The following is a 27,288-nucleotide window of genomic DNA, read 5'->3' as shown; positions in this document are numbered from 1 at the left end:
GAACTAGTCAATAATTTTATTTCTAGAATCAGTTATTACTTAATCAATTAACAAGAATGCTCAAATAATATCACTCATTTCCCATAAAATGAACGTTTCCACTAGCACCTTTTAAAAAACCAAAATATGTGAAAAATTCAAACATTTAAGTAGAATAATTCTGAGTTACAAGTTAGGAAATATACCACTTGACACATACAAAGTTTAAAAACTGTTCTGTTTTCACTCAGAAATTACCCAGGTGATTTATTATAAAACTATCCTCAACACTTTTCCTTACATATGAGGCTTATCATGGGAATTTTTAAAATGCAGGTATTTTCTTAAATTCACTTTGAGGAGAAGAGTGCAGAGCAAGACACTTCATTATTCATTTACTTTCTGAGTAAATAAAAGCTACAAGCAAAGAGAAAATTAACTTGGTTTCAGTGTTACTGTTTGTATATAATCCTAATATATTAACAACTTAGGAAATCGGATTTCCTTTTAATGATAGTTGTAATAAGCTGAAACTTGCTAAGGACAAAAGAAACACAAATAGTATTTAGGTCTGCATCTTGGACATCAAGCTAGCTCCTTGCATAACAAGCTGCTAGAACAATAAGTTGTTCACTTAACCAGGACCACGATGTCCAGCCATCTTATTTAGGGAATTCTAGGCTCTATTCATTCCATACCATTTATGCATATGGAAACATGTAACAAATTAACATACCTAAAAATTAATATAATCGAGCTCACATTTCTAGAGGGAAGTATGTGGTACATAGTGGCAATTTAATCTGTGGTATATCAGCTATTATCAACTGTTGAAAATATCTTCTCCTTTTTATGCCTTTTTTTCAATCTGCTTCTCTTCAGTTTTCAATAAAGAAAACATCAGTTCACCTCAAGTATAGTTCAGGCTTTACTATTCATAGTAAGGTAACTCCATCCTTAGACATGAGGAAGGTTCTGCTCTCCTGAGAAGAAACCAGAGCCCATTGATGCCAACAGTGACAAGGTCACAAAGCAGTATTACAAATGGGATGCAGTCTCACTATCCTGTAAGCCATCAAAGTGATGGATACTACGAGATGCCATCAAAATATCCCTAATGTCTGGAAAAAAAAAAAAATCTGTCACAAACTCACTTTCTGTAGTTTGGCCCATCTGAGAAAAATGGGATGTCACGATACGTATAAACACAGCACTATTTTTGCAGGTTTTCTCCCTTGCTTCTATAAATCTTTTATTCCTGTGAAATCTACTTCTATATGGGATGGCAGATATAATATAATTTACTTAAGTCAAAAATAAGCAACACCTGTGGGAAACTGCGTCATTAACAGGAAAACAGGTACTTTAAAAAATGGAAAAAAAAATAAATGAAACAAAGATTGGTATTTGGATTCTTGTGTGAATTTAGCTATTTTTCTTGACTGTGCCTCTTGGCACAGTCTTGGACATAACCTCTTGGACATTTGTCCCAATAAGGCTCCTTCTCCACCTCTGTTTCCAAGAAATACTGGTTTTGCCTGTTAAACAAGCCATTTTTATCTTTTATTGAGTGGCACACATGCTCCCTATGGCACATCCCAAATGCATTCCTTCTCCATTTTCTGGTAGATCCAAAACTCTTACAGACTATTGAGACAGATATTGTAGAAATTTTGAAGCATGTAACAGCACAGATTCTTACTTTACTGAAAGCTATTTATTATTGCATAATATCAAACCATGCCAAATATTCAACATCACCATAATTAAGACACTCATACTGGTACCCATTGCCTGGAGCAGAGCACTGTGAAAATCCTTACTGTAAACAGCATCAAAGCTTGCATCAGGTGTCTCACCTTGATGAGTTTTTCCTTCAGTACAAAAAGGTAATGAAGAGACCTCTTCTCACTCCAGACATAGTATCTGGAGTTCTAAAACAAATAATTTAACATGGATAATGTTCAGACATGACACACTGCTCTCTTAAAAACTGCGTTCTCTTTGGGCAAGTATGAGAGAAAACCCGCTGGTATTGCCATATAGTTTATATTTGCTATATATTCTTCCAAACTTTAACTACTCCTGTAACTATAAAAAAGTTGCAGAAAAAGTGCTCCGTCATTATCTATTGAAGAACTCAGGCTGAAGTTATGAATTCATACCTACTTGCTCACCTTTTTGCTTCCAAATAAGTGTGCAGCTTCCTTCAGTCTTCACATTAAAAAAACCCAAGTATTTAAATCTTTTAGAGACATAAGTTTCATGAAAAATAAAATGTTTCTGGATTGTGTGTGATATTTAAACATAATTTTAAAGTATTTTAAAAAATATTCATAAAGTTAGAATACATTTTTGATAAGCAGAAAGATGCCCAAAGTATTCGGATGAACTTTTATTAAAAATAATCTTCCTACAGTAGTATGGAATTCTTCAGCGAAGGCAAGCCACCACCTGTTGCACAGCCTTCTTCACTAACACCATAAATTTGATTTTTTCTGTTCGTCTAGTGATCTGCATTATTGGCTGATAACTGCTCTGCTTATGAACACAAATACAGTTTTGACCATGAATGCAATTTTGAAGCAGCCAAGACAGCTTTACTAAAAAGGAAATCACCTTCCCTTCAATGAGGCCAACTTTTTTCTAAACCTTTACAGATGGATATGATTCCATGCACAGTTGTTAGATCCAGAAACTTATCAGTAAGAGAACCAAAAGTTGCTTAATGACACATTATAAGTACAATTTGTGATGCTCTGCATGCAGTTCACTCTCTAAGACTTTTTGTACTGCTTCCTTTTCTGAACACTATGGGTTCAAGATGTGTGATGTCTGGTTCCCAGTTATGCTTGTATCTGCTGGATACCATTATGCACTGAAGATTTATGTCCAACTTCAAATCAAATGCAAGTTTCACACTCTAAGTAGGGATGCCCACAAACATATTGTTCTTCGGAGAACAACTCTCTGGCTCCATAGATATAACTTGGACAGAGTAGTTATGTTCTTCTGCAGCCCATGCCCGATCCAGATCCACAAGCCCCATACACTGCTTTCCTAAAATGAGAGCAAAGGAGAGCATGGAAACTCTAAAAATGTAGAACCATTATCAGAAACATGCGCTTCAATATTCAATGTTAGGAAAACACATCAGTAAGTCATCTAAAAAATAAGTTCCAAATCTACTTAAAAAATGATCGTAACTGTTTTACTTCAAATAGACAGTCATTAATAGTTCTAAATCACATCTGTGACTTGTAACCCTCATTTAGCAAAGATCATGAGAAGGATTGTTAACTCATATATGGAGAAACATAACAGGCACAACTATTTTTAAGTATTCTCAAAACTTAGAGAAATCCATGCATTAATGTAAAAGCCACAGGAAGAGAAAAAAAATGCCTAGTTTACCTTTTAGCTCTCTGAATTGCTAAACTTCTACTCCCTTTATAAGCATAACTCTTTTCCTCCTGTACTTTCACCTAAAATCTGAAAATCTGTGGTTATTGAATATCAATAAAAGACTAAAATGCCAAACAGTGATCCAGTGTAATTGATGTGATCTCCATAAATTAATTCTCATGGCACTATTCTCCTACATTTGTGGTTTGATAGAAAATCACCTTCTGCAGCTGGTTGAACTAAATGGCATGTCCATGCTCCTGCTGCTGACAGCAATATCTTTATCATTCAGAGTGTACACACTAAGGGGGCATCTGGATTGTCACAACTGGGGCCTCGTTCCCCGCGTGCTCTCAGGAAGGCTGTGTGAAATACATGGAGCAGTTCTGTGATCAGACAATAAATCAGGTGGGCTGTAGCGATGTTCATGAAACCATTCAGTATGTTTGCACTCAGGTCCCACTACTGCATATGGTGGATAAAACACACATGTCCAGTGAAAACAGGAAACAGAACTTTGTTCATTTAAGAAAGGATTGCTGTGCGTAGCGGAACTGGGTTCAACTGCGTATTTTTATGTTCACAGATACTGCAGAAATTGGTGATAACTCCTTTGACAAATGTGTTGTTTCAGCCATGACAATCACAGACAGGATGCTGTACTTTAGTGCTTTAGGGGCTTACAGGTAATGAAACAAACTTATTTGTCACTTCACTGAAGCTGCACAAATTCAGTGGTAATTCCTAACGTACAGTTTACAATAAAATCCTAAAATATTCAAAAAGTAGCAGAACAAGCCATTTTGCCACCATTTAGAATAGAAAAGGAAAAGTCTCCACCTGTTCAGGAATGTTTTCATTAAATGAAATCTACACAGTCTTCTCAATACCTGATTGTGCATTGCACAAAATTAAATTAAAAAAAAAATCTCACCATGGCTGTAACATTGATCTGATTCAATCTTTAATGATTTGCAAGCAAAACTTAACAGTACCCCAACAAGATTCCCATAAAACCAGTTTCAAAGCTGAAACAGAACACCGAAATGGGAATGATCTTCACTGAAACAGATTAGTATTACCTGGAACTTAAAGAAAAAATAACATTCTTTAAAACAGAAAAAGCAATGACGCTTCCTGTAGTGGAAGAGAGAGGAGTAAGATTTATGTTTGGTTTTTTGTCAGGGCAAAGCACATAAAGGTTAAATTTGTGAAAAAAAAATTGCAGTTTCAGAGACAGAGAATAGATAAAAGTTATAAACTTTCAAAATTTTTTTGGGTCCTTTTCCAATTTTCAGAAGGCAGCTGCTCTTACTCAGAATGGCAATGAAGTACATACCTGAAACAGAACTGACTACCAAAAGGTAAAAATTGACTCACACACTGCTGTAACTATAAGTTTCCCTGCAACGGGAAGGCTGGTACCCCAGGTGAGGGGTAAGCCAAACTGTGTTCTTGGCAAACTCTTCAGATTATAAACATTATTCACTATTAAAAAAAAAAAAAAATCCCAGAAAAGCTTCTAGTTTTTTTCTAAAATTATTACGATGATCCTAATAATGAGGTGGGCCAAATATGTTTGTATGTTCTTAAGCCTGCCTGTACCAAAGCTAGCCCAACCTCTGCCATTTAGCCTTATTGCTTCCAGCTGGCATCAGATACTTGCCCTTCCTGAGAGAGTTATCATCAGCAATTACAAGCAGGACAAAGGGTGCACACTGAAAATCACAAGTACCAGTAGCCTGTGCTTTTAATGTAAGATAAACTGACAATAGCAGGACTTTAGTGAACTTTACAAAGACCTCATTCTTTTCAGAGAAAGGTGGGAGAAAAAAAAAGGTGAAGCAACAAAAATCAGTAAAATGCAAACCCTCTATCTCATTCTGAAAGAAGAAAAGAGTTTCTATACCATAGTTCAAAACAGCAAGAGGCGAAATGTGAATAAACTCAGATTTTTCAAGTTTATGAGAAGACAACAACTTAATGCCCTGTTCATAAATGTACTACTTCTTCCTTTATGTATCAAGGTAAATACATTACTGAGATAGTTTACACAACAGCTGCAGAAATTCATACCAATTAGCCTGCGTTCAGGTGGAAGCTGAACAGCTGTCTGATCTGCAAATCTGCAAAGGATCATGTGCTCCTAGAAAAAAAACAGTAAAGAAATTTGGTTCAGTAGCATTTCCCTCTTCCAAATAAAGTAAGAAAAAATCTAATTAAATGCTTAAAAGTATCAAAAATGCTATCATGTTGAAGACTATATTTCTAGAAAAATTATCTGAGTGCAAATCCTAATTTTGATACTGCTTTGGCTTGTAAATATGTGTGTAAATCATCGTTGTAACCACGACCACATTTCTACTCATGAGTATTTGTTTCTTGCTAAATTTTCTCTAAGTCTCTGCAGCAGTCGAATGGGATGCAATGTATATAAGATAGCACTCTTCAAAGACATACTGCAGACCAATTTTGCCTTCAATTACTGATAAGCACATAAGCCTTCTTTTAGCACAGTCACCATGGGGCAGCATCTCTGCATCCATAAGCAGCCAAGACAAAATTCTTAAATAGGTGATTTGAACTACTGCACGTTTCTCCCAAGCAGTGATTTTGAATCCCAGAAGAATCGCCTTGTGGGTCAAACTTCCTCCACTCTGCCAAATCCATTCAGGATCAGCCCAAAAGATCCTGAAGGTAAAAATGATCTCGAGGGCAAAACTGATCCCGAAGGCAAAAAATACCTGGCTGTGAATAGGAAAGTTTCCTACATCAAAATGAGCACAATTCCCTTTCAAACTATCCCTGTTCTACTTAAAGCTTCTGCAGAGGCTTCTACAACAGCTGCTGTTGATTTCTTCCTGTCTTGTCACCCAGGGGTATGGTGCAGTGGAGGGTTAGCCCCACCACCTTACTCCCTGCTTAGATCACTACACAAGCAGGCAAAACTCCATCCTTCAAAAAACACCGCCTATGCTAGCCTAATGGTTTCTCAAAGACCAGCCAAGCTAAGGAAGGCAAGTTAGTCAGATGGTGAGAGAAAAAGCCTTGAAGGTGTAGCAATGAAATTAATGCTCTGATAACAGCTGTGCTCTTTGGGACAGCTGCAATATTAAGTACAGGACAGAGTACATCAGAACCATTTTAGAACTGTACAACATTCCCAACTCTCCTATAACGTCATGGGGAGAAAACAGAAATGGACAACAAAAAGTGCTCTGCTAAGCTAAGCTCCCAGAGCTATAGTTCTGAAAAAAGGACATGTGTCTTGCATCAAAAAGAAAACTTTTATTTTAAATTCTTATCTGATATAAAATGATTATTTTAAAGGTTTGGTTCCTGTAACAGATGGAGACAGCAACTTCACCTAAGGACACATCAGCTTCCTTCAGTATCTTGAAGTAAGGATACTTACTCCAGCTTTTTATTAAGGGGACAAAAACATCCAAAAGTCTTAATTTCACAGAAAAACTGAATGAAATCCCAGCTTCATATTAAATCAAGATGGTAATTCCCTCCACAGTACACTCCATCCAATTCATAAATTTAATAGACACCTGACCACAAAAAAGTTTGCCCACATATTATAAAATAAAATATTATCACTACTTGATACTCATGCATTACTCATTTAAATAAATTTAGAGTATCTTGAGGCAAGGATATTTGTTCCCTAGTACAGCTCATTCACATGAAGCTTTTTAGCCCACAGCTACATAAGAAATGTGCAAGCAAAATGAGAACATATTATAACGTATTTAGGACTTAAACATGTTATGCCCAGCCAGTTCAGTTCAAATATGCCTATTTTTGTAGTACAAAAGAGCTGAAAATGTTAAACCCAGATATGATTACCAGAGAACGGAGGAGAAGGAGAGCCACAGGCAATGTGGCTGCTGTTAGGAGAGAAGAAGCAGTGATAGGCAGCTTGGGGAGAAAAAGAGGGATTCAGAGGAGAGGGAGAAGATCCACATTAGCACAGAACCCCTCACCAGCCTTCAGGCACCCAACACAACACGGCTCTTTGCAACGCCAGGTTCTTAGCTCATCTGACCAGACCAGAGCCAAGGTAAGTCACAGAATCACAGAATCAACCAACCAACCAGGTTGGAAGAGACCTCAGGGATCATCGAGTCCAACCGTTGCCCTGACACCACCCTGTCAACTAGACCGTGGCACTAAGTGCCATGTCCAGTCTTTTCTCAAACACATCCAGAGACGGTGACTCCACCACCTCCCTGGACAGCCCATTCCAATGTCTAATAACCCTTTCTGAAAAGAAATTCTTCCTAATGTCCAACCTGAACCTCCCCTGGCGAAGCTTGAGGCTGTCTCCTCTTGTCCTATCGCTAGTTGCCTGGGAGAAGAGGCCAACTCCCACTTCACTACAACCTCCCTTCAGGTAGCTGTAGACTGCAATAAGGTCACCTCTGAGCCTCCTCTTCTCCAGGCTAAACAACCCCAGCTCCCTCAGCCGTTAAGTCTTACCACTTAACCTGAAAATCTGGACTGACTCTAATGCCTTGGCTTCCTACAGAGATGATTCAAAAAGTTAAACTAGAGTCTAAGTTATGACTACATCGTTTCCTCATGACACAGTCATTAAATTGCCACATTCCCTGTTGGCAGAAATAAGAAAAGCATTTCTAAAATAATGAAGATAATAATTATAAACTGCCCAAACTTTGTCTGTGCATAAACAGTTAACTTGCTTACTAGAACACCCACGCTTTCAATTCCTATTACGTTTTCAAAGCTGTATGTGCAAAGTTATTCAGTTTTACTTTACAATCCTCCTACAGGGAGAGCGTCTTGACAAATAGTCTCAAAATGTATCATGATAGAAATCTACAACTATCATAACCTTATTCTTTGCAGCTATAAACTAATGAATTACAGCATAATGTTCTCATCAAAAAAGTTTTGGAATTGCCAGACTTCTGGATGTCTTTTTAGATCTTGCTAAAATGAAAGATAAGAGAAATGAATTTAAAATGGGAACTGGAGGGGGGTGACAAAGGCAACGTCTGGCTAACACATGGCAGCTCTGGCTACTAGCCAATAACCTGTAACAATTTATTAATATGAAATATAAAAATGCATATAGCTAGCTGTATAACAAAAGTTATTTATAACCAGGATTATTTGAGGCACCAACCAGCCTAGACTGTTTGTATAGACTCTTACATTATTAAGAGCAGCAGTATATTTTAGCATTGTTCTTGGCCCCTGTGCCTTTTTGCAACACGAATAATAAAATGCTGGAACGTCTATAGCACTGATAAAATCTGTGATTTAAACCTCCATGGATTAATAGATTAAGAAAAAAATTCACTGAGCTTTAATAAGAGTATACACACTATCCTAACCTAGGCATCCTTGACTTTATAATTGTCACCATGTCTACTTTTAATAATACATTAGTAAATAAACTTTTTCTGAACTGAGCCTGAGTTCTTTGTGTTTATGTGTTAGAAATATATACACGTGTTGAAAAGAATGTTAAATCAAGGGGAAAAATAATGGCAGGTCCAAATCCACTGTGCCACTTTTATCATGTCAATCTATGGACGTTTATTTCCATGTAAATTAGTAAAGTGTACATAAATCAGACTGTCATGAAGATAAGATCAGTGTGTTACCAGATAACTGAACTTCCCTATATACGATGGCCGGAAATTTTCTGTATTTTTTAAATGCCTTCTTACTTCAGGATTAAAAATAATCATCTCCATTTTCCGGCTACATACAGCACCTTTGAGATGCTCACTGTCCCAAAAAACATTTGGCTATTAGAAATATCATCTCTCTCTCATATTTCTGTTACAAAGGATTATTTTGCATCTCCAAAATTCATTTTCTATATTGTAAACACCAAGATCCTTGTCTAGGATTTGGCATGTAAACTTAGTAAAGTTTCCATATAACCTTGCTTCTCTCAAATGGAAATGTTTTCTTTCCATGCCACATTAAGTGCATCCAACCTTCAAATTTCTGGTTGCTCGTCACTAACTAATTTAAACGCACTAGACAAAGCTTAACAGATTAGTACCAGTTGTCTGCTGTTCACCTCTCTTCTCTTGTCCTTTTTCACTCCCCTGTTATCTTCATTCTGTCAGATCTGCACGCCTCATTGATTCCTTCTCCCACTTTTCTCTCAGACTATTTCCACACAGACCCTGGTTCCCCAGAGTCAAAACACATTTGAATATTTTGGAAGTATTTTTGAATAACATTTTTAAAACAATACTGAATAAAATTCTTGCTGCTGAGTATAAACTCTTCCTACTCACTATGTCCAATCTTATAGACATAAATTAGAGGGAGAAATCTAACGTTTATCAGAAAATAATGTCTATAAAAGCAATAATTCTACCTAAAAAATGATCAGACATTTCCACAGTATAAACAGTTGTATTTAAGACCTAAATAAATCGGTATCCTGTAATTGTATCTTAGGAACGGCTTGCTTATACATTATGATAAAAAAAGTTCTTTTGTGGAGAAACTATTTAATTTTATTGAAGTAAAAAAGCCTTAAAAAATGGATGGTGGAGAGAAAGCAACACAATGACATCTGCACTACTAATGAACATTTCACATAACACATTCTCCTCCTTGCAACTAAAAGATAACTACTTATATTTCACTTGATAAGAAGACCCAGTGAAACACAGGTAACTGCACAACTGCACATAACTCTCTCCCAGCCCCACAACCCTTTTACATACCTTGTAGGACAAAATTTCTTTGAACTGATGACTGAAAAAAAAATAGACCAATTCAATTAACATCTGAAAAAGCAGAGGTGGAAAATAGAACAATCACTACATAAACACAATAGCAATTTGTATCCTACACAAAGGCAAAAAAAAACCCCCCAGAAACCATTACAGTTCCGTTTCACTAGAAAAGGAAAAGCATATTTGGTGTCCCCTCTTTTTTTCCTATTGTATTATTCATAAAAATTCTCTCTTTAGATCATTATAAATGCTAACACAGATTTACTGGCATTTCCATGTTGTCACATAAATACTCTATATTACATGTACACAAACTCTAGACATGCATATATTTTGTTTGTATCACAAAATGTGACTCTACAATGGAACTGGGTATAGAATACAGGCAACATTGGGATATGGGCAGGCCCTCATGTTTTATGATCATATAAAATAAGGAAAAAAGAAAAAGTAAACCCTAAAATGTAGCTCAAGCTAGGGTAATACATTACGAACCAAATAATTTTCTTACGTAGGCTTACAATGTTAGATTCAAAATTTTAGCAAACACAAAACCATAATTTACATTCTTGCAGCATCTACAGCAACAAAAGTTTTCTAACATAGTGAGCATTTCCAGTCTTCACGATCTAAAAACATAACTGGTCAAAAGTTAAACAGTATCCAGTCAATTTTAAAACAAGGCAACAGAGGAAAGTTATATGTCTGCTAAATTTAGAAGTCTTAAAATTTTATTGCCTCTCCCTTAAGAATACTTATTTATTTTACTGTGTCACAAGAGAAAATAAAAAGGGACACACATAAAGAGATGGAAGAATCAAATTGACGAAGAAAACACAGTTGAATGCAAAGTTTATCAAACCGACAAATTCTCAATACTTAGTCTCCATGCACTTCTGTGAAAGCACACTTCGATATTACAGAAAAATATGAAAAATATTTAACAGGGATGCATAAGTTTTTTTTAGATTTTAAGACCGCGTGTTTCAATTTCTTATTTTAGCAAATATATACCTAAGACAATGCTGTAACTCCTAGCAGAATTAAATCTGATTCATGTTGGACATCCAAAATGCAAAGCTCAGCTTTAGGGAAAAAAAACACAACCCTCTTCCCCTATCTAGTTCTGCCTCAGAAAGCTGTTAGCCTCTTATCTTCTGCCACTTTACATTTTATTTATATCAAAGGCATTAAAATTCTTAAGCCTAAGATATATAAGTATCTCCAACATGGCAGACTGGAAGAAGACAAAATATCTACACAGCCCATTGAAAAAAGTATTAAAAATATTAACTGAAATATAGGAGAGCTTGTCTACTTGGGAATAAATCAGAAGAGTTTCACAAGCAGTAAACTGTGGTATAAACCAGACCCATTTCTTTAAGCTGATTGCTTACATCTTTCTCCAACATTAAAATGTCAATTCCCCTTCTTACAGTAATTTTCATGAGTTTTCTATTAACTTTGTGATTTCAAGGTAAAAGGTCTGCATATTACATAGATTCCCACATAATATATATATTATGTTGATGGTATAAAGTCTTCTGAACTATGAATAGATAAATCTAGAAAAAAACAACCCAGGAATTACGAATCTGTCTCCCTTTCAGGATGGGTTTGCAAAGAGAAACAGGAGGAAACAGTTGCATTGTAACTGTGAACCAATTTAGCCTAGACATTTGCAATGATCTTCAATTGATTAATTCTATACTTTTTTAGTATTTTCTTCCTTCATTTAAGTTGGTATTTTAAAGCTTATCTTGTTAGCTTTAGTTTACCTTCGTGGATATTTAAACTTTACTGTGTTTTGAATGAAGCCGTAACAACAAGGGGAGACGACAAAGGCTGCTCGTGCCTTGATGCAGTGTTCGATCACCATGTCTGTTGCCACACCACACGCATGCAGAGCCACCTACAGTGTTAAAAACAAAAACCAAAGAAACAAGCAAATCCTTTACAGCAGTTTTCTACACACAATTCTGTTGTAGTATGTTTTTGGTTGACTGAGTTACTGAAATATATGAGGAAGTTTTGCAGTGAAAGCTGTTATGCCGAAGGCCTGGCCCTTAATTCCTCAGTTTTTCACTCCTTCCTATCTATGTTGAGGAAAATTTATGGGCTATTTCATATACAAGGGAACATCAGCACTGAACAAGGGTCACTCACCAAAAGCACTCAAAAGGTACATATATCACACTGCATTGTGATATCCAATCAGTTAAAACCAAAGCTCCAGAAAATTTTTAAAAGAAAAACTACTGTGGTGATTAGTCAAAAGTTTTTGTCAAACAAAAAGGACTTAGAAATACAAAGAACTATTTCAAAACTAGATTTCAACTTAGCAGTAAGAGAAGTAACAGATACACATGAAGGTCACATTTAAAGGACAACATTTAAGCATAAATTTTGATCACATGATTGTAAGGTATTGAGTAAAAACTGTAGAAAACAAACGTCAGCAGGAGGGGAAAAGCATCAAATACAATTTGCCCTCCTTTTCTTTTTTTTCTCCTTATTGTTTTAATTTTTTTCTTAATGATGGGCGCTCAAACTAAAACTAGGATGCCATTCCATCACAACAGCTATCTGTGAGCACTGGTGCATGTTTGGGCAACTCACACGTTGCACCCAAATTCTTCATGCTCTACTACAGAAAGGCAAAGTTATCTCTGTACTCAATATACTGCAAGGAAAGGCGAACAGCTCTCTCCTGTCAATACCAGTGACACCAAATGGGCCAGCTGATATGGAGGCATTACCTTCTCTGCCTTCTTCCATGTACTCAGTAGCTCAAAGAGTAGGCCTGGTGCATACACATTGATCTATGTTTTCATTAAACTAAGGACGTTTTTAAGGCACATTTTTAATTTTATGCAGTGGTGCAGATTTGTAAAACTGCATTGTTTTCTTTGCTTTTTGTTCACTGTAAACTTAGGAAAAAGGTTTAAAAATGGAAAGCTCAGATTTCAGGGTTCGAAGTTGTTTTTCAAGGTACAGCAATTGAAAGAAAAACTTTGGTCTCAGATATAGATTAAAACAAAGACTTTTCTGTTTGTTGACTGCTTGATGTGAGCTCAGCTGAGCAGACCATTAATCATCAACTGAACTATAACTGCATACAGATGGTAACAAATATTGTTGTCCCAAGCAGAACGTTAAAAAATTTATAAGAAAATAATTTCATAATGAACGTTTTCTGCTCATATGAGTTTAACAAAAAAATAAAACTAGTTTAACATCAGAAATAGATTCTTAATATCACAGCTATTAGATTATCATGGAATATAATTATAGTTACTTTCCCAACTATCCAAGCAGAAAATAAAGACCTCTGCTTTGCTTGCACGTTTGGAAAAAGAGACCTTAAAACAACAGTGGATAAAAACAGTAGCTTTGCTGAGACTGTATGAACTTTTACAACAACCGATTTCTTCTCTGGGTTTCTCAGAATCAATTTAGTTAAGTGAAAAATCACAAAATTCAAGACAAAGCTTTCTCAGGACATCCTATATATTAAACTCACTATCTGAAACAAAATAAAAAGCAAGGACTAATGCAGATAATGCATTTGGTTCACAAATCCGTATGTCTATAGACACAGGAAAACAAAGTGGCCCTTGAAGGGAGCAACAGAGCTAATGCAGTGTAAGTCCATTGTCCTGTATTACTCCTCCAGCACTGCAACTCCCCAGAACAGCCTACTGCACACAGAAAAGTGAAGGGAAAAGAACATTTCATGAAACCTCAGGTTCACTTCAGTGATCTTAAAAAGATAAGAACTCAACACACCCAAAAATACATGCCCTCTCAATCAAACCTTAAACTTTTCAACTTGTTCTCACAAATTAGCTGAGATACTATGAGTCCTATGTAAGTATTAAAAACAACTGAGATCACAAGGACTTCCCTGAGTGTTGGCATGTAAATGAACACTACACGCAAATATTTTGGAAGCTTTCACTTTTAGATTGAAATCCTTTATTATGGCGGTTTTCCATAATAAACTGCCATTTATTATGGCAGTTGTACTGCAACATGTAATACTACAAGGTAATAGTAAGTTTGGCATTCAAACAGGTTGTTTCAGAACCTTGATCTTCATTACCCCAACAATTCATAAGGGCAGAAATTTTATGTGGAGCAAAAGGGAAGTGGTCGACACATTTTTCTTAACCTGTTTTAGAACTCCTGGCAGATAATAGATAAGAAAATAGCTAAGTAATGCAGATTTGACATCAAGGTAACTCAAATGCACATAACCATGTTTTAAATTAACACCAAAAGCAGAGAGATTAAGACTACTGTCATGTTCACTCTTCTATACCTCTTTAAATTTCAAGTACTATAACCAGTGAATTTCTTGTCATCATGTCCACCCTCACATTTACACTGTATTGTTTTACTGAAAATGGTGAAGTCATACAATGAGTGAATAGCTTTATAAGCCTCAGAAGATGGGTTCAGAAATGGTGCATTGCCAAGCTTTGTACACATCTATGTATTATGGTATTATATTGTCATTTTTGTATCAGACCAGTGTTTATGACATAATCATAGAACCATTTAGGTTGGAAAAGACCTTTAAGATCATCAAGTCCAACCGTAAAGCTAACACTGCCAAGTCCCAATAAACCATGTCCCTAAGTGCCACATCTACATGATACAAAGGCAGCTAAACTTGATATTATTTACCTTCAAACACACCAAACACTTATGCTACTGGTCAGTAAACCAGCCAGCTCCTGTCTTAAATGTGGCTGCATAGGAAAGTTAATCCTGAGTTAATGAGCTAATCTTGAAGAGTGAATCATGGTATGACACAAACTAATTCTGAAGCTGAGACTGAGGTCTCCCAAAAAGGGAAAGCCTCAGGTTCGTCTGTTGAATAGACTACAGAATCAAGTCAAAGAAACTGAAATTACAGGCCTGGAAATTAAGAATTTCCAAGTGAATTTTTCTGACATATACTTCACTATTTTGTCACAAAACTTAAAAGAGAGAATATAACACTTTTTTTAAAAAAAATACAAACTCCACAGAGGCATTTAACTTAGTATTAACCTTAAAAATAGACCCCAAAAAATGAATACAGGAACTCAAATGATCACAAAATCGGAGACTCATTTCACTGAAAAAACTATTACACATTTGAAACACACAGAATTCAATAAATTATTCATGAGATCCTGATTTTTTGAACTAGATCTCTAGTTCATCCACTGAGATTTATATGACAACATAGCACAGAAAATAAAGCAGAGAATTGGAAATTTACACTTGGAAGGACTGGGCTAAAATAATTTATTCTCTCCTCTTTCTCCTGAACTATATTTCTTTTCCTTTATTAAATAAACCAACCAAAAAGTTAAACAGCACTGTTCATGTACCATAAACCTTCAGCATTAAACATTGTAAGATACAGCCAAAACAAGCCCTTGGATGGATGATTTAAAGAACAGTCAGACTCGCACTGAAAGCTTGGGGCTTGCTGTGAAAGTTCATATTCTATTAACATAAAATAAAACTTGAAGACAGGAATCTTCGCAGAGTTACGAAATACTATTTATGCCTTACTCTTCACTAGAGCTGCAGAATTCTGGAGATGACATTCATCTCATTTACTTTCAGTGTCTAAAATGGATGCTTTGAATCAGTATTCAAATCACCCACTTTGCTCCTGCGGAACTCAGATTCCTGCTTTGGTCTGCTCATTCACAGTTAACTAGGAGTCAGAGTATCACCTGTTGACTGCAACAGGAGTGCTCAGCATGAGTCCTACAAAATTGAGGTATCATTCTGCCCTTATAAATATAGAATCATAGAATCATTTAGGTTGGAAAAGATCCTTAAGATCATCAAGTCCAACCGTTAACCCAGCACTGCCAAGTCCACCACTAAACCATGTCCCTAAGCACCACATCTACATGTCTTTTAAATCCCTCCAGGAATGCTGACTCCACCACTCCCCTGGGCAGCCTGTTCCACTGCTTGACAACTCTTTCGGTGAAGAAATTTTTCCTAATATCCAAACTAAACCTCCCCTGGCACAACTTGAGGCCATTTCCTCTCGTCCTATCACTTGTTACTTGGGAGAAGAGACCAACACCCACCTCATTACAACCTTCTTTCAGGTGGCTGTAAAGAGCAATAAGGACTCCCCTCAGCCTCCTTTTCTCCAGACTAAACAGCCCCAGTTCCCTCAGCTGCTCCTCATAAGACTTGTTCTCCAGACCCTTCACCAGCTTCATTGCTCTTCTTTGGACATGCTCCAGCACCTTGATGTCTGTCTTCTAGTGAGAGGCCCAAAACTAAACACAGGATTCGAGGTGCAGCCTCACCAGTGCTGAGTACTGAGGGACAATCACTTCCCTAGTCCTGCTGGCCACACTATTTTTGATACAAACCAGGATGCTGTTGGCCTTCTTGGCCACCTGGGCACACTCCTGGCTCATATTCAGCCGGCCATCAATCAACACCCCCAGGTCCTTTTCCACCAGGCAGCTTTCCAGCTGCTCTTCCCAAAGCCTGTAGCGTTGCGTGGGGTTGTTGTGCCCCAAGTGCAGGACCCGACACTTTGCCTTGTTGAACCTCATACAGTTGGCCTCGGCCCACTGATCCAACCTGTCGAGATCCCTCTGCAGAGCCTTCCTATTCTCCAGCAGATCAGCACTCCCACCCAACTTGGTGTCATCTGCAAACTTACTGAGGGTGCACTCAATCCCCTCATCCAGATCATTGATAAAGATATTGAAGCAGAACTGGCCCCAACACTGAGCCCTGGGGAACACCACTTGTGACCAGCCACCAACTGGATTTAACTCCATTCACCAACTGGATTTAAATCCATTCACCAACCGGATTTAACTCCATTCACTCTTTGGGCCCGGCCATCCAGCCAGTTTTTTACCCAGTGAAGAGTATGCCCGTCCAAGCCATGAGCAGCCCGTTTCTCCAGGAGAATGCTGTGGGAAATGCTGTCAAAGGCTTTTCTAAAGTCTAGGTAGACAACATCCACAGCCTTTCCCTCATCCAGTAAGTGCGTCACCTTGTCACAGAAGGAGATCAGGTTAGTCAAGCAGGACCTGCCTTTCATAAACCCATGCTGACTGGGCCTGATTGCCTGGTTGTCCTGTACGTGCCGTGTGATGTCACTCAAGATGATCTGCTCCAAAACCTTCCCCAGCTCCGAGGTCAGACTGACAGGCCTGTAGTTCCATGGTTCCTCCTTCCAGCCCTTCTTGTAGAAGGGTGTCACATTTGCTAACCTCCTGTCAACTGGGACCTCCCCAGTTAGCCAGGACTGCTGATAAATGATGCAAAGTGGTTTGGTGAGCACTTCTGCCAGCTCCTTCATACCCTTAGGTGGATCCCATCTGGCCCCATAGACTTGTGTGTATCTAAGTGGCATAGCAGGTCACTAACCATTTCTCCTTGGATTATGGGGGCTTCATTCTGCTCCCTATCCCTGTCTGCCAGCCTAGTGAGCTAGGTACCCTGAGAACAACTGGTCTCAAGTATACTTTACACAATGAATACATGTGTATATCATTAGTATAACATTCTCTCTGTCAAGATAGCTCCATCTCAGTTTTGCATCATGTAGTCTTGAGTTGTTTGCTTTATCTTAAAATGCTTTTACTGTCACCTAATTACACTTCTGATCTCACTTTACGGTACTTAGGCTTAATTTGAGCAACAGTAGTCTTCTCTTCCCATCTTCAAAACCTTCTCCAGAGTATATCCATTAATGAATCACTGATTTTAAAACAACACGATTAAACCAAGAATCTACCCCATTTTTTCTTCAACATGGTCAGGCAGCACTCCTATTTTTGTATTTGATTGGAGCAGACACTTCTTTCTTCACTCATGTAACATAAAAGTGATGCCAATTTGCAACAAACAATAAATTCAAAACTAACTTAATACAGGTTACTATAACAAGGGTGCTTCTCATAGCATCAAAAATACCTGTCTGTAAGCACATACAGAATTTTCTTTTCTCAGATATTTTAGTTGTTTTAAGAATAATTAACCAGACACTGAAGTTTTGAAGTGGAAAAGTTATAATCACTTACCCCAATGTTAAAAGTCCCATTAAAGTAGTCCAAATTTGCTTGAATGAACCAAATGTTGTTTAAACCTAGTTCATCACTTCTGTCTTTAGCACGAATCAGAGACAACTCCTTATTTTCTATGAGCACCACCTAGATTTCATACACAGGAGAAAGTAAACCAAAATAATACTGAGAAATCAAAGTACAACATTACCAACAAGCACAAAACTTTGTAGTTTAGTTGAGAAAACCTCTAAATTACTTGTGGCAGAGCTTGAGATCTCCAAAGTGATTAGCAGAGAACCCAACAACAACAGAAGGCATTTAATATTTACCAGTATCGATCAGCTTGCAAATATTTTATATTTTCCTGTAACTTTTGTTTTCTCAGGCAAGCACTGCACACATTTGGGACTATGCTAAAAATTTACATGTATCAAATTTAAGTCCTCTGCTGAGACAACTGTGTCATCATATTTATTCTCCCTCCATGCACATCTTTTTAAGATGATTATCAGAGACCAAAAGCTCACACCATCTGTACTTTATGTTTAGAATTTACCTGACATGATGGCATCATGTGAGCAAGAACAATTCCAACATGGCCCTGTGAAAACAAAAACAAACAACAAAATCTGAGTCACTTTTCAGTGTCCCTGTTGTTCACTCATTACATGATGAGTGTCCCCTAAGCAGCAACAGAACCTTTGCAGCATTTGCACTTTTGCTTTGCTTTGTGGCAGCAACCACCTAGAACTGCAAAGATGAAAGCTGAAAGAAATTGCATCATGTAAACAAAAATATACATTACCCCTCCACTGCAAAAATCCACAATCACATCTCCAGGCTTAGCAAGCTTTGTCACCGCTGCTATCAAATTATTCAATTGCTGCTGCTTCCTCAGAGCCCGGTCTCTAGACATCTTTCCTGGGGATGACAGAAAAAAATGCCTAAGCAGTGATCAGCAGTTTTCAACATTGCTAATGTCAAATGGGTAACAGCAAAGCATTTGCAAATGAAATTTATGGCCGAAATTAAAAACTGTCTGGAACACTTGAGCATCCAGATCTACTTTGAGCTAAATTTGCAAATATTTGGTAGGGCTTTCTCTATACCTTTAGCATATTCAAAACTTTACTTTCCAGCTGTTGCTGTTAATGTATCCTTAGGAATAGATTCATATAAACTGTAAGCAATGTTAATATAAAGTAATCAAATCAGTGTAAGCTATAGCCTGATTATATTCCAATTCTGTGAATCACACCCAGAAACAGAGCTGAAATCCATTCACAGTAAGGTCGCCAAAATAAATCCCTATTTACTATATCTATATACTATCCTTAAGCATCTTGTTCTTAAAAGCTGTGCTCTTCCTCCTGTCAATTTTAGTTTTCCATAATAAGCAGCCTTGTTTATTGAAACGATTGTGTGTGCAAGGAGATAATTCTCAAAGCAATTACTCTTGCGTAGCACAGTCTGTCTTTCCATCACATCTGTAACACAACCAGTAACGAAAAAACTATTAATTTCTTTCAAATGTGCTTGGTAAAGTCCAACATACAGTTGCTCCATATATAATGAATTTGTTTAGTCAGCACTTACATATTTGTAAAGATGCATTTTGTCTCAGTGGGGCTAAGAGTGCTGACAGATCTATCTGATACTCTTTGTTAGTTCAGAAAGCAGAGTTTGACAAGGATATTGACAGTAAAAATGAGCTCATCTTTACAACAAGAAAAAAGGTACTGAAACAACTCTCTTGAATGCGTTTTCATGAAGGAGGTTTAGGTGTACCAAACAATCCTAATGTTCTCTGAAATATGAACATATTTCCTACTTGGAGCACCACATTATACTTGAGTATGGGCACTCTCCAGTTTTGTATTAAATTCATTAACTTTGTCTATTAAAAATACATTTTTCTTAGTACTGAGGAGTAGTTCAGAATAAAACCCACAATCAGTGAAGTTTCCTGGTTACTAAAAAAGCAGTTCAATTCTCATCATCATCATAAATTGCATTTATTATACAGTTTATTGCTTAAATCTCTATAATAAAATATTAAATGTATCATTTTGTATCTTATTTTATTGTAAATAACATTTCATTTTACAAATGATCCATCAAATTCAAAAAACTCATCAGATAAAATGATCACTACATTGCTCTGGGTAGAATGAGAAAAAAAAAACATTTTTCAAGACATTACCTTCTATACTGTCAGGGCAAAGAAAAGAGAAAAACTGACAACAGGAGGCAGAGGAAGTAGGGCAGAGTTCATTCTGCACAGTTATTGCACAGACAGTCATTTAAAAAAAACAGAGTAATGACGTTTTTAAAAAAAGTATTCCTAGATGACTGCACTGCATGTTGACATACTAAATCGTGTACTACTTCTCAATGGAAATTAAGAGATTGAACATAACCTCCCCACTTCTTATCAGCTTTGTAAGTATAAAATAGTACATTTTATAAAAATAAAACCACTGTTACATTTCAAACCTTTTTTACACTTTTGTGAAAGTTACCATAAAGAAGAGTCCTAGAAAATTAAACTTTCTAATGACAAAAATGTATACAAGGACTGTGGATATGAAACCTTTACCATATTATGTAAAATGATAAATACATTTTAAGGAATCATCTCTTTCACATGAGTAGATCCTTGGAAAAAACTTTTATGAAAGACTATACTCGAAACCCTAATTCCCCGTGTGCCAAATATCTGTGTGAACTGCTCCATAGCTTGCCTCTAATTTTCATGCTTCCATTTGATAAACTAATGTTCAAATGTTCTCAACACCTACGGTTCTAACTGAAGCCAATGGAAGATGCAGGCATTCCAGCATGTGCAAAATCAAGTGTTGTCACGGTGTTTGAGCTAGAAACTCAGGTTGTGAGGTCAAACCTATAATTTCTTAGGTAGACAGTTATTGTGATATTAATACCTAGAAAATCCTATACCTAAAAAACCATACAAGTACATTCTCTGTGTACATGTACATATATGTGTGTGCACATACACATACACACAATCACAAGGGATTGTTTGAGTCTTAAAACGTAGCTGTTGTCCTGCACATAGCTTTAATCTAATTAAGGCTACCTGAGCAATAAATGAAAATAATCAAGAAATCTAATTTATATTTGTCTGCTATATCCCACACACCAGAAATACAGCTGTGGCAAGGGGCGCACAACTAATAGGGACTTTTATCTTGATAATACAGGCTACTACTCGGGTTTGTTTTAATCAGTCAACAGATTTTATTGGTATTGTTTCAATTATTTCAATTCTACCTGATAAAGTACTTAATAAAATAGTTGTTGCTCTAAGACAAGTAAGAAATGACCAGATGCCTTCCCCTTTCATGGCAGCAGCGAGAAACTGAGTCACGTTTGAATTCTTTCATCTGATAAGCAAATGAGCAGTCAAGCAAGTCCCGACTTCCCAATAGACAGAGCTTCCTTAGAAGCCCACAAGGAGCCGTCCATGCACAACATCTGCATCTGACTGTGATGACACAGCTGTAAGAGGTGGGACTGCAGCTCAGCTCAGTAAATCTGAGCTTGCTTTAAACAACCCGGTTTGGACACCGACAGCAACACTGCTACGACAGCTCTGTGATTAGGGCAAGCCAGCCTTCCAAAAACCTATTCAGCTCCTATGCTACTAAAAGCCAAGCTACCAGCTTAAAATTAGTTCGTCTTATCTCTATAAACTGCAGGCACACTTCTAACTGCGGTATAAGCCTACTCTTGTGGTATTGCAGGTCCAGAACTAGAGGACAGCAGCATCAGCAGCAGGCACAAATCACAAGAAGGAAGCAGGGACATAACTCCTGGTCACTACTGGATAAAATTTCAGGTTCAGCTAAAAAGAGAAAAACGGGCTTTCCAAAAGCATGATAAAAACATAAACAGAACTTTTTGTTTGACAGAATTCAGTATGGACTTGCCCTTTTAACCTCAAGACAGCCAAAGCACACAGAATCCCTTAGTTAGAAATACACTGTGAAGATAAAAGGTCAGCTCTGTTCTCCAAAATGGGTTTGAACACAACAAAATTTGCCTCATAAGCTTAGGTGGCTTCATTTACACTGTAACTCAGTTTTAAAAGGGGTTGGTTCTCACAAGCATTATCTTAAAAAAACGAACCAACTTCAACCTTCACAAATTTTCTTTCTTTCTATTCAGTGAAAACAATAAAAGTACTTAAAGCTCACTCACGGTATAAAGTTGCAAGCTCCCTTGGTGGAAAGCCTTCGAATTCAAGGCTTCCTGAGCTCAAGTAACTGCTGCAATTAATTTAATGGGCTTTGTTGTAAATGCTTTTTTTCCTGGTAACTTTTGCATCATCTCTTATATCCACTTTCAATTTCAATCTTTGTAATTATGCGAGGGACCGGGCAGACAGTTGTATTTCCAGTTCCTGCCTCTCAACAGGCATTAGCACAAATGTGCTGAGCCATTTTCCTGCACAATACTGAAGGACAGACCATATACCTGCTATGCCACAAATGGCACAAAAATCCATGCAAGTAAATGCTCTACTTCCTGATCCAACTTCTCTATTCTTATTCTCCAATCCTAAGGTTTTCCCAAGAGATCTGGGATTTATTAATATCAAGTACAACTCCTGAAAAACGCCATCAAATTTTCATACTGTGCAAAGTGAGCAAATAGATCCTAGAGTCACTAAAAATAAAAAAGTAAAATGGTAACAGGTTTCATCAGCAACATCAGAACCACTACTTAGGACTCAGTTAGCTGACATCCTGCGTATTAAATTAATAAGAAATACTTTAAAAAAATATTAGCCTATAGCCTCTAAAAACTCCCTAAAATTCACTCTTCATGGTTAGCAACAAACAAGGTTTCATCCTCCCTTACTGTGCGGACAATAAGTAGCATACATTCCCTTGAAAGACAGAGAAAACCAAGCTCAAATCAATAGATCTTTTGTCTGCTCTACCTCTGTATTTTGAGCTCAGTAGCTAGAATTACAGAAACACAGCGAACCGTGACATAGCCTGTAGAGAATGTTAGTTAGCACGGCTGGGCACACTAGTTCTTCATTACAGCAAACAGGCAATAAATTCAACTAAAACTTCTGTGTCTAAAAACACTACAGCTCACTTTGCATTTCTCAAGCCCTGTGATGATAAAAAATGCTAATTGTTGTCTTCAAGAACAGGAAGAGAGAAGGTATCTTGAAATTTAGCCCTACAAGGCCAAACCTTGAAGAACGTGATCTTTTCCTACAATAGGAAAGGCCCCCATAAAATGCTTTGCTCCCTTCCTAAGAACCCAACTGACAGATCACCATACAGTCCCAGAAAGGTTTATTTTCATTTTTAATTAATGGTCACAACAAAAATATTTTATTTAGCTTCATGAATCTAACATTACTGTTAATTCAGCCCTTTTCAAGCAGAGCTTTAAAGTCTCTCTGGCACTTAGAGGTCTTGCATTTTGACACAAAGAAATACAACTTTTCAGCAAAAGCCCTTTATATTGCCTTTTGTCAGTGTTCAAGTTCATATAATCCTTCAGTCCTCAAATAATACTTCCATATTTCCCAAGTTAAACTTGAAAAGCCATTAAAGTTTCCTCAAATAATAAAAACCCAAATATCATCTCCAAGACTTTAACCCTATTCAACTTTGAATTCCTAACACACTACAACAGAACACACAGCTACCAAAACACATATATAACACACAACACATGCATTCTCCTATTCCATGTAGCAGAATTGCATACTTCCATTGTTTTAGCACAAGTATCTTCTTAGTAGGTTTTCCATAAGCCTCAGCTAACCAATTCAAATGATAATGTGAGACTACTTTTCATGGAAATTCAGGTAGAGAATATTTATTGCTATATTGATTTAATCTTAGTACAACAAAAGGCTCAGTAACTATAAAGTGAAAGCAAAAAGAGACTGTTTTATTATTTTATACTAAGCTGAACACATTTTTCTGAAACCAATGCTTTTTTTTCTGGTAGTTTCTTATGATAATTCAGCATATTCTAATGATTTCTTAATACTCAGCTCATATCTCCTTCACTTTGATGATTTTATCTCCTGCTACACTATTTTTGGTACCTGTTGGGGGATAGGGGGGTGGTTGTTTGCTTCTTTGTTTTGGGGGTGGTTGAGATCAATATAGCTGTACAGCGGTTCCCATGCAACTGCTAGAAAAAAGCAGAATTCAAACAGGTGAAGGATATCAACTCAGCTGACATTTATTTACAAATTAATATTCTTACTAGTCAAAAATAATAATACCTTCTTATACAGAACTCTGCCAAATCTTGCAATAAATAAAATTAGCAAGGACAATAACTTTGCTATGGTCCAGTGGTCACCTTGGTTACTTGAGCAATATTCTTCTTCAGCTTCAGCTGCTTTAATTCAATCTGTGTGGCCCAGTGCTGAAAGTTGAAGATCTGCCCTCCCCTTCTCCAGCCTGGGGCTACCTTCCAGCTGCCCCCTTTCACTGCACTGACCTGTCTCCCTTCCCCTCCCTCCCAAGAAGGGAATTGTTAGCTTTTAGCCACATCTGTTTCCTACTTTTACTGCATGACCACACCAGAGGAGAAAGGAGAAGTAGCAGGAGACAAGCCAGCCAGTCTCAGCATCATCTACAAGTATGTCATGGTAAAGACCCAGATGAATCACAGTCTGAAATATATACTACATCAAAAGGCAAACTTGCCCAAAAGGTATGTGCAACACAAGTGTATCTCAATCCTCCTCTCCCTCTCACTCCACTTTCATAACGAGGGAGGGAGGCAACTTTGATCGGGCAAATAGGATTATTATCTTTTTTGAGCAGTATTTGCATTCAGTATAGCAAATAGTATGTTTGTGGTTTTTACACTTGGGTATAACTCAAAGTGGAGGATCCAGAAAAGAAAGTGGGGCTGTTGAGAGAGAAGTCTGACCACATCCTGTATTGGGACTTGAGTATCTCCTAATTGATATAAATCTGTCCATTTAAAAGCAAAAAGTTACATTTTTCAGAGTATGGTTTCAGCTTCGGGAATAAAGCAGGCTCTTACTCCAGAGTAGCTGTAAAACAATTAACAACGCAAAACATCCCTAACTGATCCTTCATCGCAGTCTAGATTGCAGAACGACACTGACCTTGGCCCTCCACTTGTCAGGCTTGGTATAAATTGCTTTCCTTATGTCCAACACCCTTACTGTTGCGTAGCTTTGTGAAATAATTCAGTCTGGCTGTTTCCAGCAATGCTGGGCTAAAAAGTGATTGTCACTGGAAGTCTCCCTCTTATTTACAAAGAATGTACTCCTTCACTAAGTGCAATAAGTCTAAGGGTCAGACTTTGAGATCTGACATGAATGGAAGCACGCAAAGGCTGGCCTCTAACATAGAGTAGTTCTGAAAAAGGATTTTGTGTGTTTGTTTTTATTACTTTACATTGACATACAGGACAAAGTAATTTGTTAGCAATAATCTTGCTGCTTCATCTTGAGAACTCTCCTTCTTTCTTTTGCTAAGAAAAATATTAACAGGACACCTAAATGTGAAAAATAAATTTGAGTCCACCTAAAACAGGAAGTCTGATCCCGACCAATGCTAAAACAAATCATTTGATATGTTAAAATGAAATTTTACATGCTAATGAAGATATGAAATAGACAGAGAAGCAAGGCTGAAACTACTCAAGAAATGCAAAACCTGCTGAATTTGGTCATAAAAGTATTTCTTATAATGTCAGATACTGAATCTGCTGGAATTGACAGTGATAAAGAAAACACCAGCCAGGTTATAAAAAAAAAGTTTCACGGTTTTTACATTTTCCGCTACATCAGTTTCCTTTAACAATCTAATACAATTAATTTGCACAATAGGTGAATTTTCCAAATCACTCTCATTGAAAAGTAAATGGAAACATTTAACTCAGAACAGCTTCACAGAAGTTTAACATAGGTATTTAATTAGCAGTTTCATTATATTGAGAAGATATTTCTGAGTTGTCTTGCCTGCAGCAATATATGAAGACTAAGAATCTAATTCACATTTTGGAAAGCCAGGGAACAGAACCATCAGAAACAAAAAAGACATACTTTGAAGCATCACAAAGTATCAAATAGTTCTGCTGCCAAAGCTCTATGCTTTCTATACATGGAAAGTATGTTTTATTTTAGAGAAAACTACAGCAAAGCTTAATTTTTTTCTGTTTCATTCTTCTGATCTTGTTGCCTTTCCAAGACTTTGTTCCTAAGGTATACCCAAAAGGCAGCTTGCAGGTGGGGAAAATACATGCTTTTTGGCTCTGCAGAGAATCTCATAGAGTTGTAATGTTATATAAAGACAGAGGGGCCAGAGACTTCCAAAGATCACTGAGAGAACTAAATGCTCAAGACTTTAAGAGACCTATCTACAAGGTGCAGCAGAAAGATGCAGTTACACAAGCTTGTGGCAACTGTACTGGCTCTTTGAGCAGTAACAGCCCTGTTAGTGCAGTGTTAAGCCCAAATTCCTTTGTCTCTGCTACTACTTTGTCTACTATTCCTTTGTGTTAATCCCAAATTCCTTTGTCTCTACTACTACTTTGTCTACTATTCCTTTGTCTCTACTATTACTTTTAGGGATCCTCAGCTTGTTTCTCTGTAAGGTACTACACTGTACCATATGAAGTAGGTCTCACTCACTGCTTATTCGAGCATGTCCTAGTGCTGTACTCCACATTTACATGGTATATGCACAATTCAGCTTCCTCCCGGGCTTTCTATAGGTACTGTGACACTGTCCCAGAAAGCAAAACAGCATTTTTGGACAGAACAAGATTGTTTTGTACTTACTAAGACTGCTTGTAACAATTCTTGTAGGTTTTCTTATGCATATGGCCATGACTGAAGCCCTCAAAGCGTAAATCACTTCCTCTATTTAACCAGGTATAAATTCCTATGCAAAAATCAGACTAGAAGATAATCTTTACTACTTGCATCACCAAGGGACAACACTAATCATCCTTTTCCCTAATTCTGGGTATAATATTAAAAGAATCCTAAGGTACAAAAGGGAGCTTGTAGGTGAGTTGAAAAATTGCTTGCCAAACAATTTTCA

General features: G+C 37.1%; 1 protein-coding gene across 2 annotated transcripts in view; it reads right to left on the bottom strand.

Annotated features, from left to right (window-relative positions):
* Window positions 1-27,288, bottom strand: part of GSTCD (glutathione S-transferase C-terminal domain containing) — a 75,679-nt gene continuing 48,391 nt past the window's right edge. Inside the window, exons 6-12 of one of the 2 annotated variants that reach the window (XM_068403039.1) lie at window positions 18,996-19,111; window positions 18,747-18,791; window positions 18,206-18,334; window positions 11,906-12,039; window positions 10,116-10,146; window positions 5,461-5,530; window positions 1-3,039 (exon numbers count right to left, since the gene is read on the bottom strand). In XM_068403039.1, the coding sequence (XP_068259140.1) occupies window positions 2,903-3,039; window positions 5,461-5,530; window positions 10,116-10,146; window positions 11,906-12,039; window positions 18,206-18,334; window positions 18,747-18,791; window positions 18,996-19,111 (662 nt within the window). In that variant the 3' untranslated portion in view covers window positions 1-2,902. The remainder of the gene's footprint in view (window positions 3,040-5,460; window positions 5,531-10,115; window positions 10,147-11,905; window positions 12,040-18,205; window positions 18,335-18,746; window positions 18,792-18,995; window positions 19,112-27,288) is intronic. The other variant, XM_068403040.1, reaches the window with a different exon arrangement.

Source organism: Nyctibius grandis, chromosome 6 (genome assembly GCF_013368605.1).
Source record: "Nyctibius grandis isolate bNycGra1 chromosome 6, bNycGra1.pri, whole genome shotgun sequence".
In the NCBI taxonomy this organism is placed as follows: domain Eukaryota; kingdom Metazoa; phylum Chordata; class Aves; order Nyctibiiformes; family Nyctibiidae; genus Nyctibius; species Nyctibius grandis.
The sequence above is the reverse complement of the archived record's forward strand: the minus strand, read 5'-3'. Positions and strand labels throughout refer to the sequence as shown.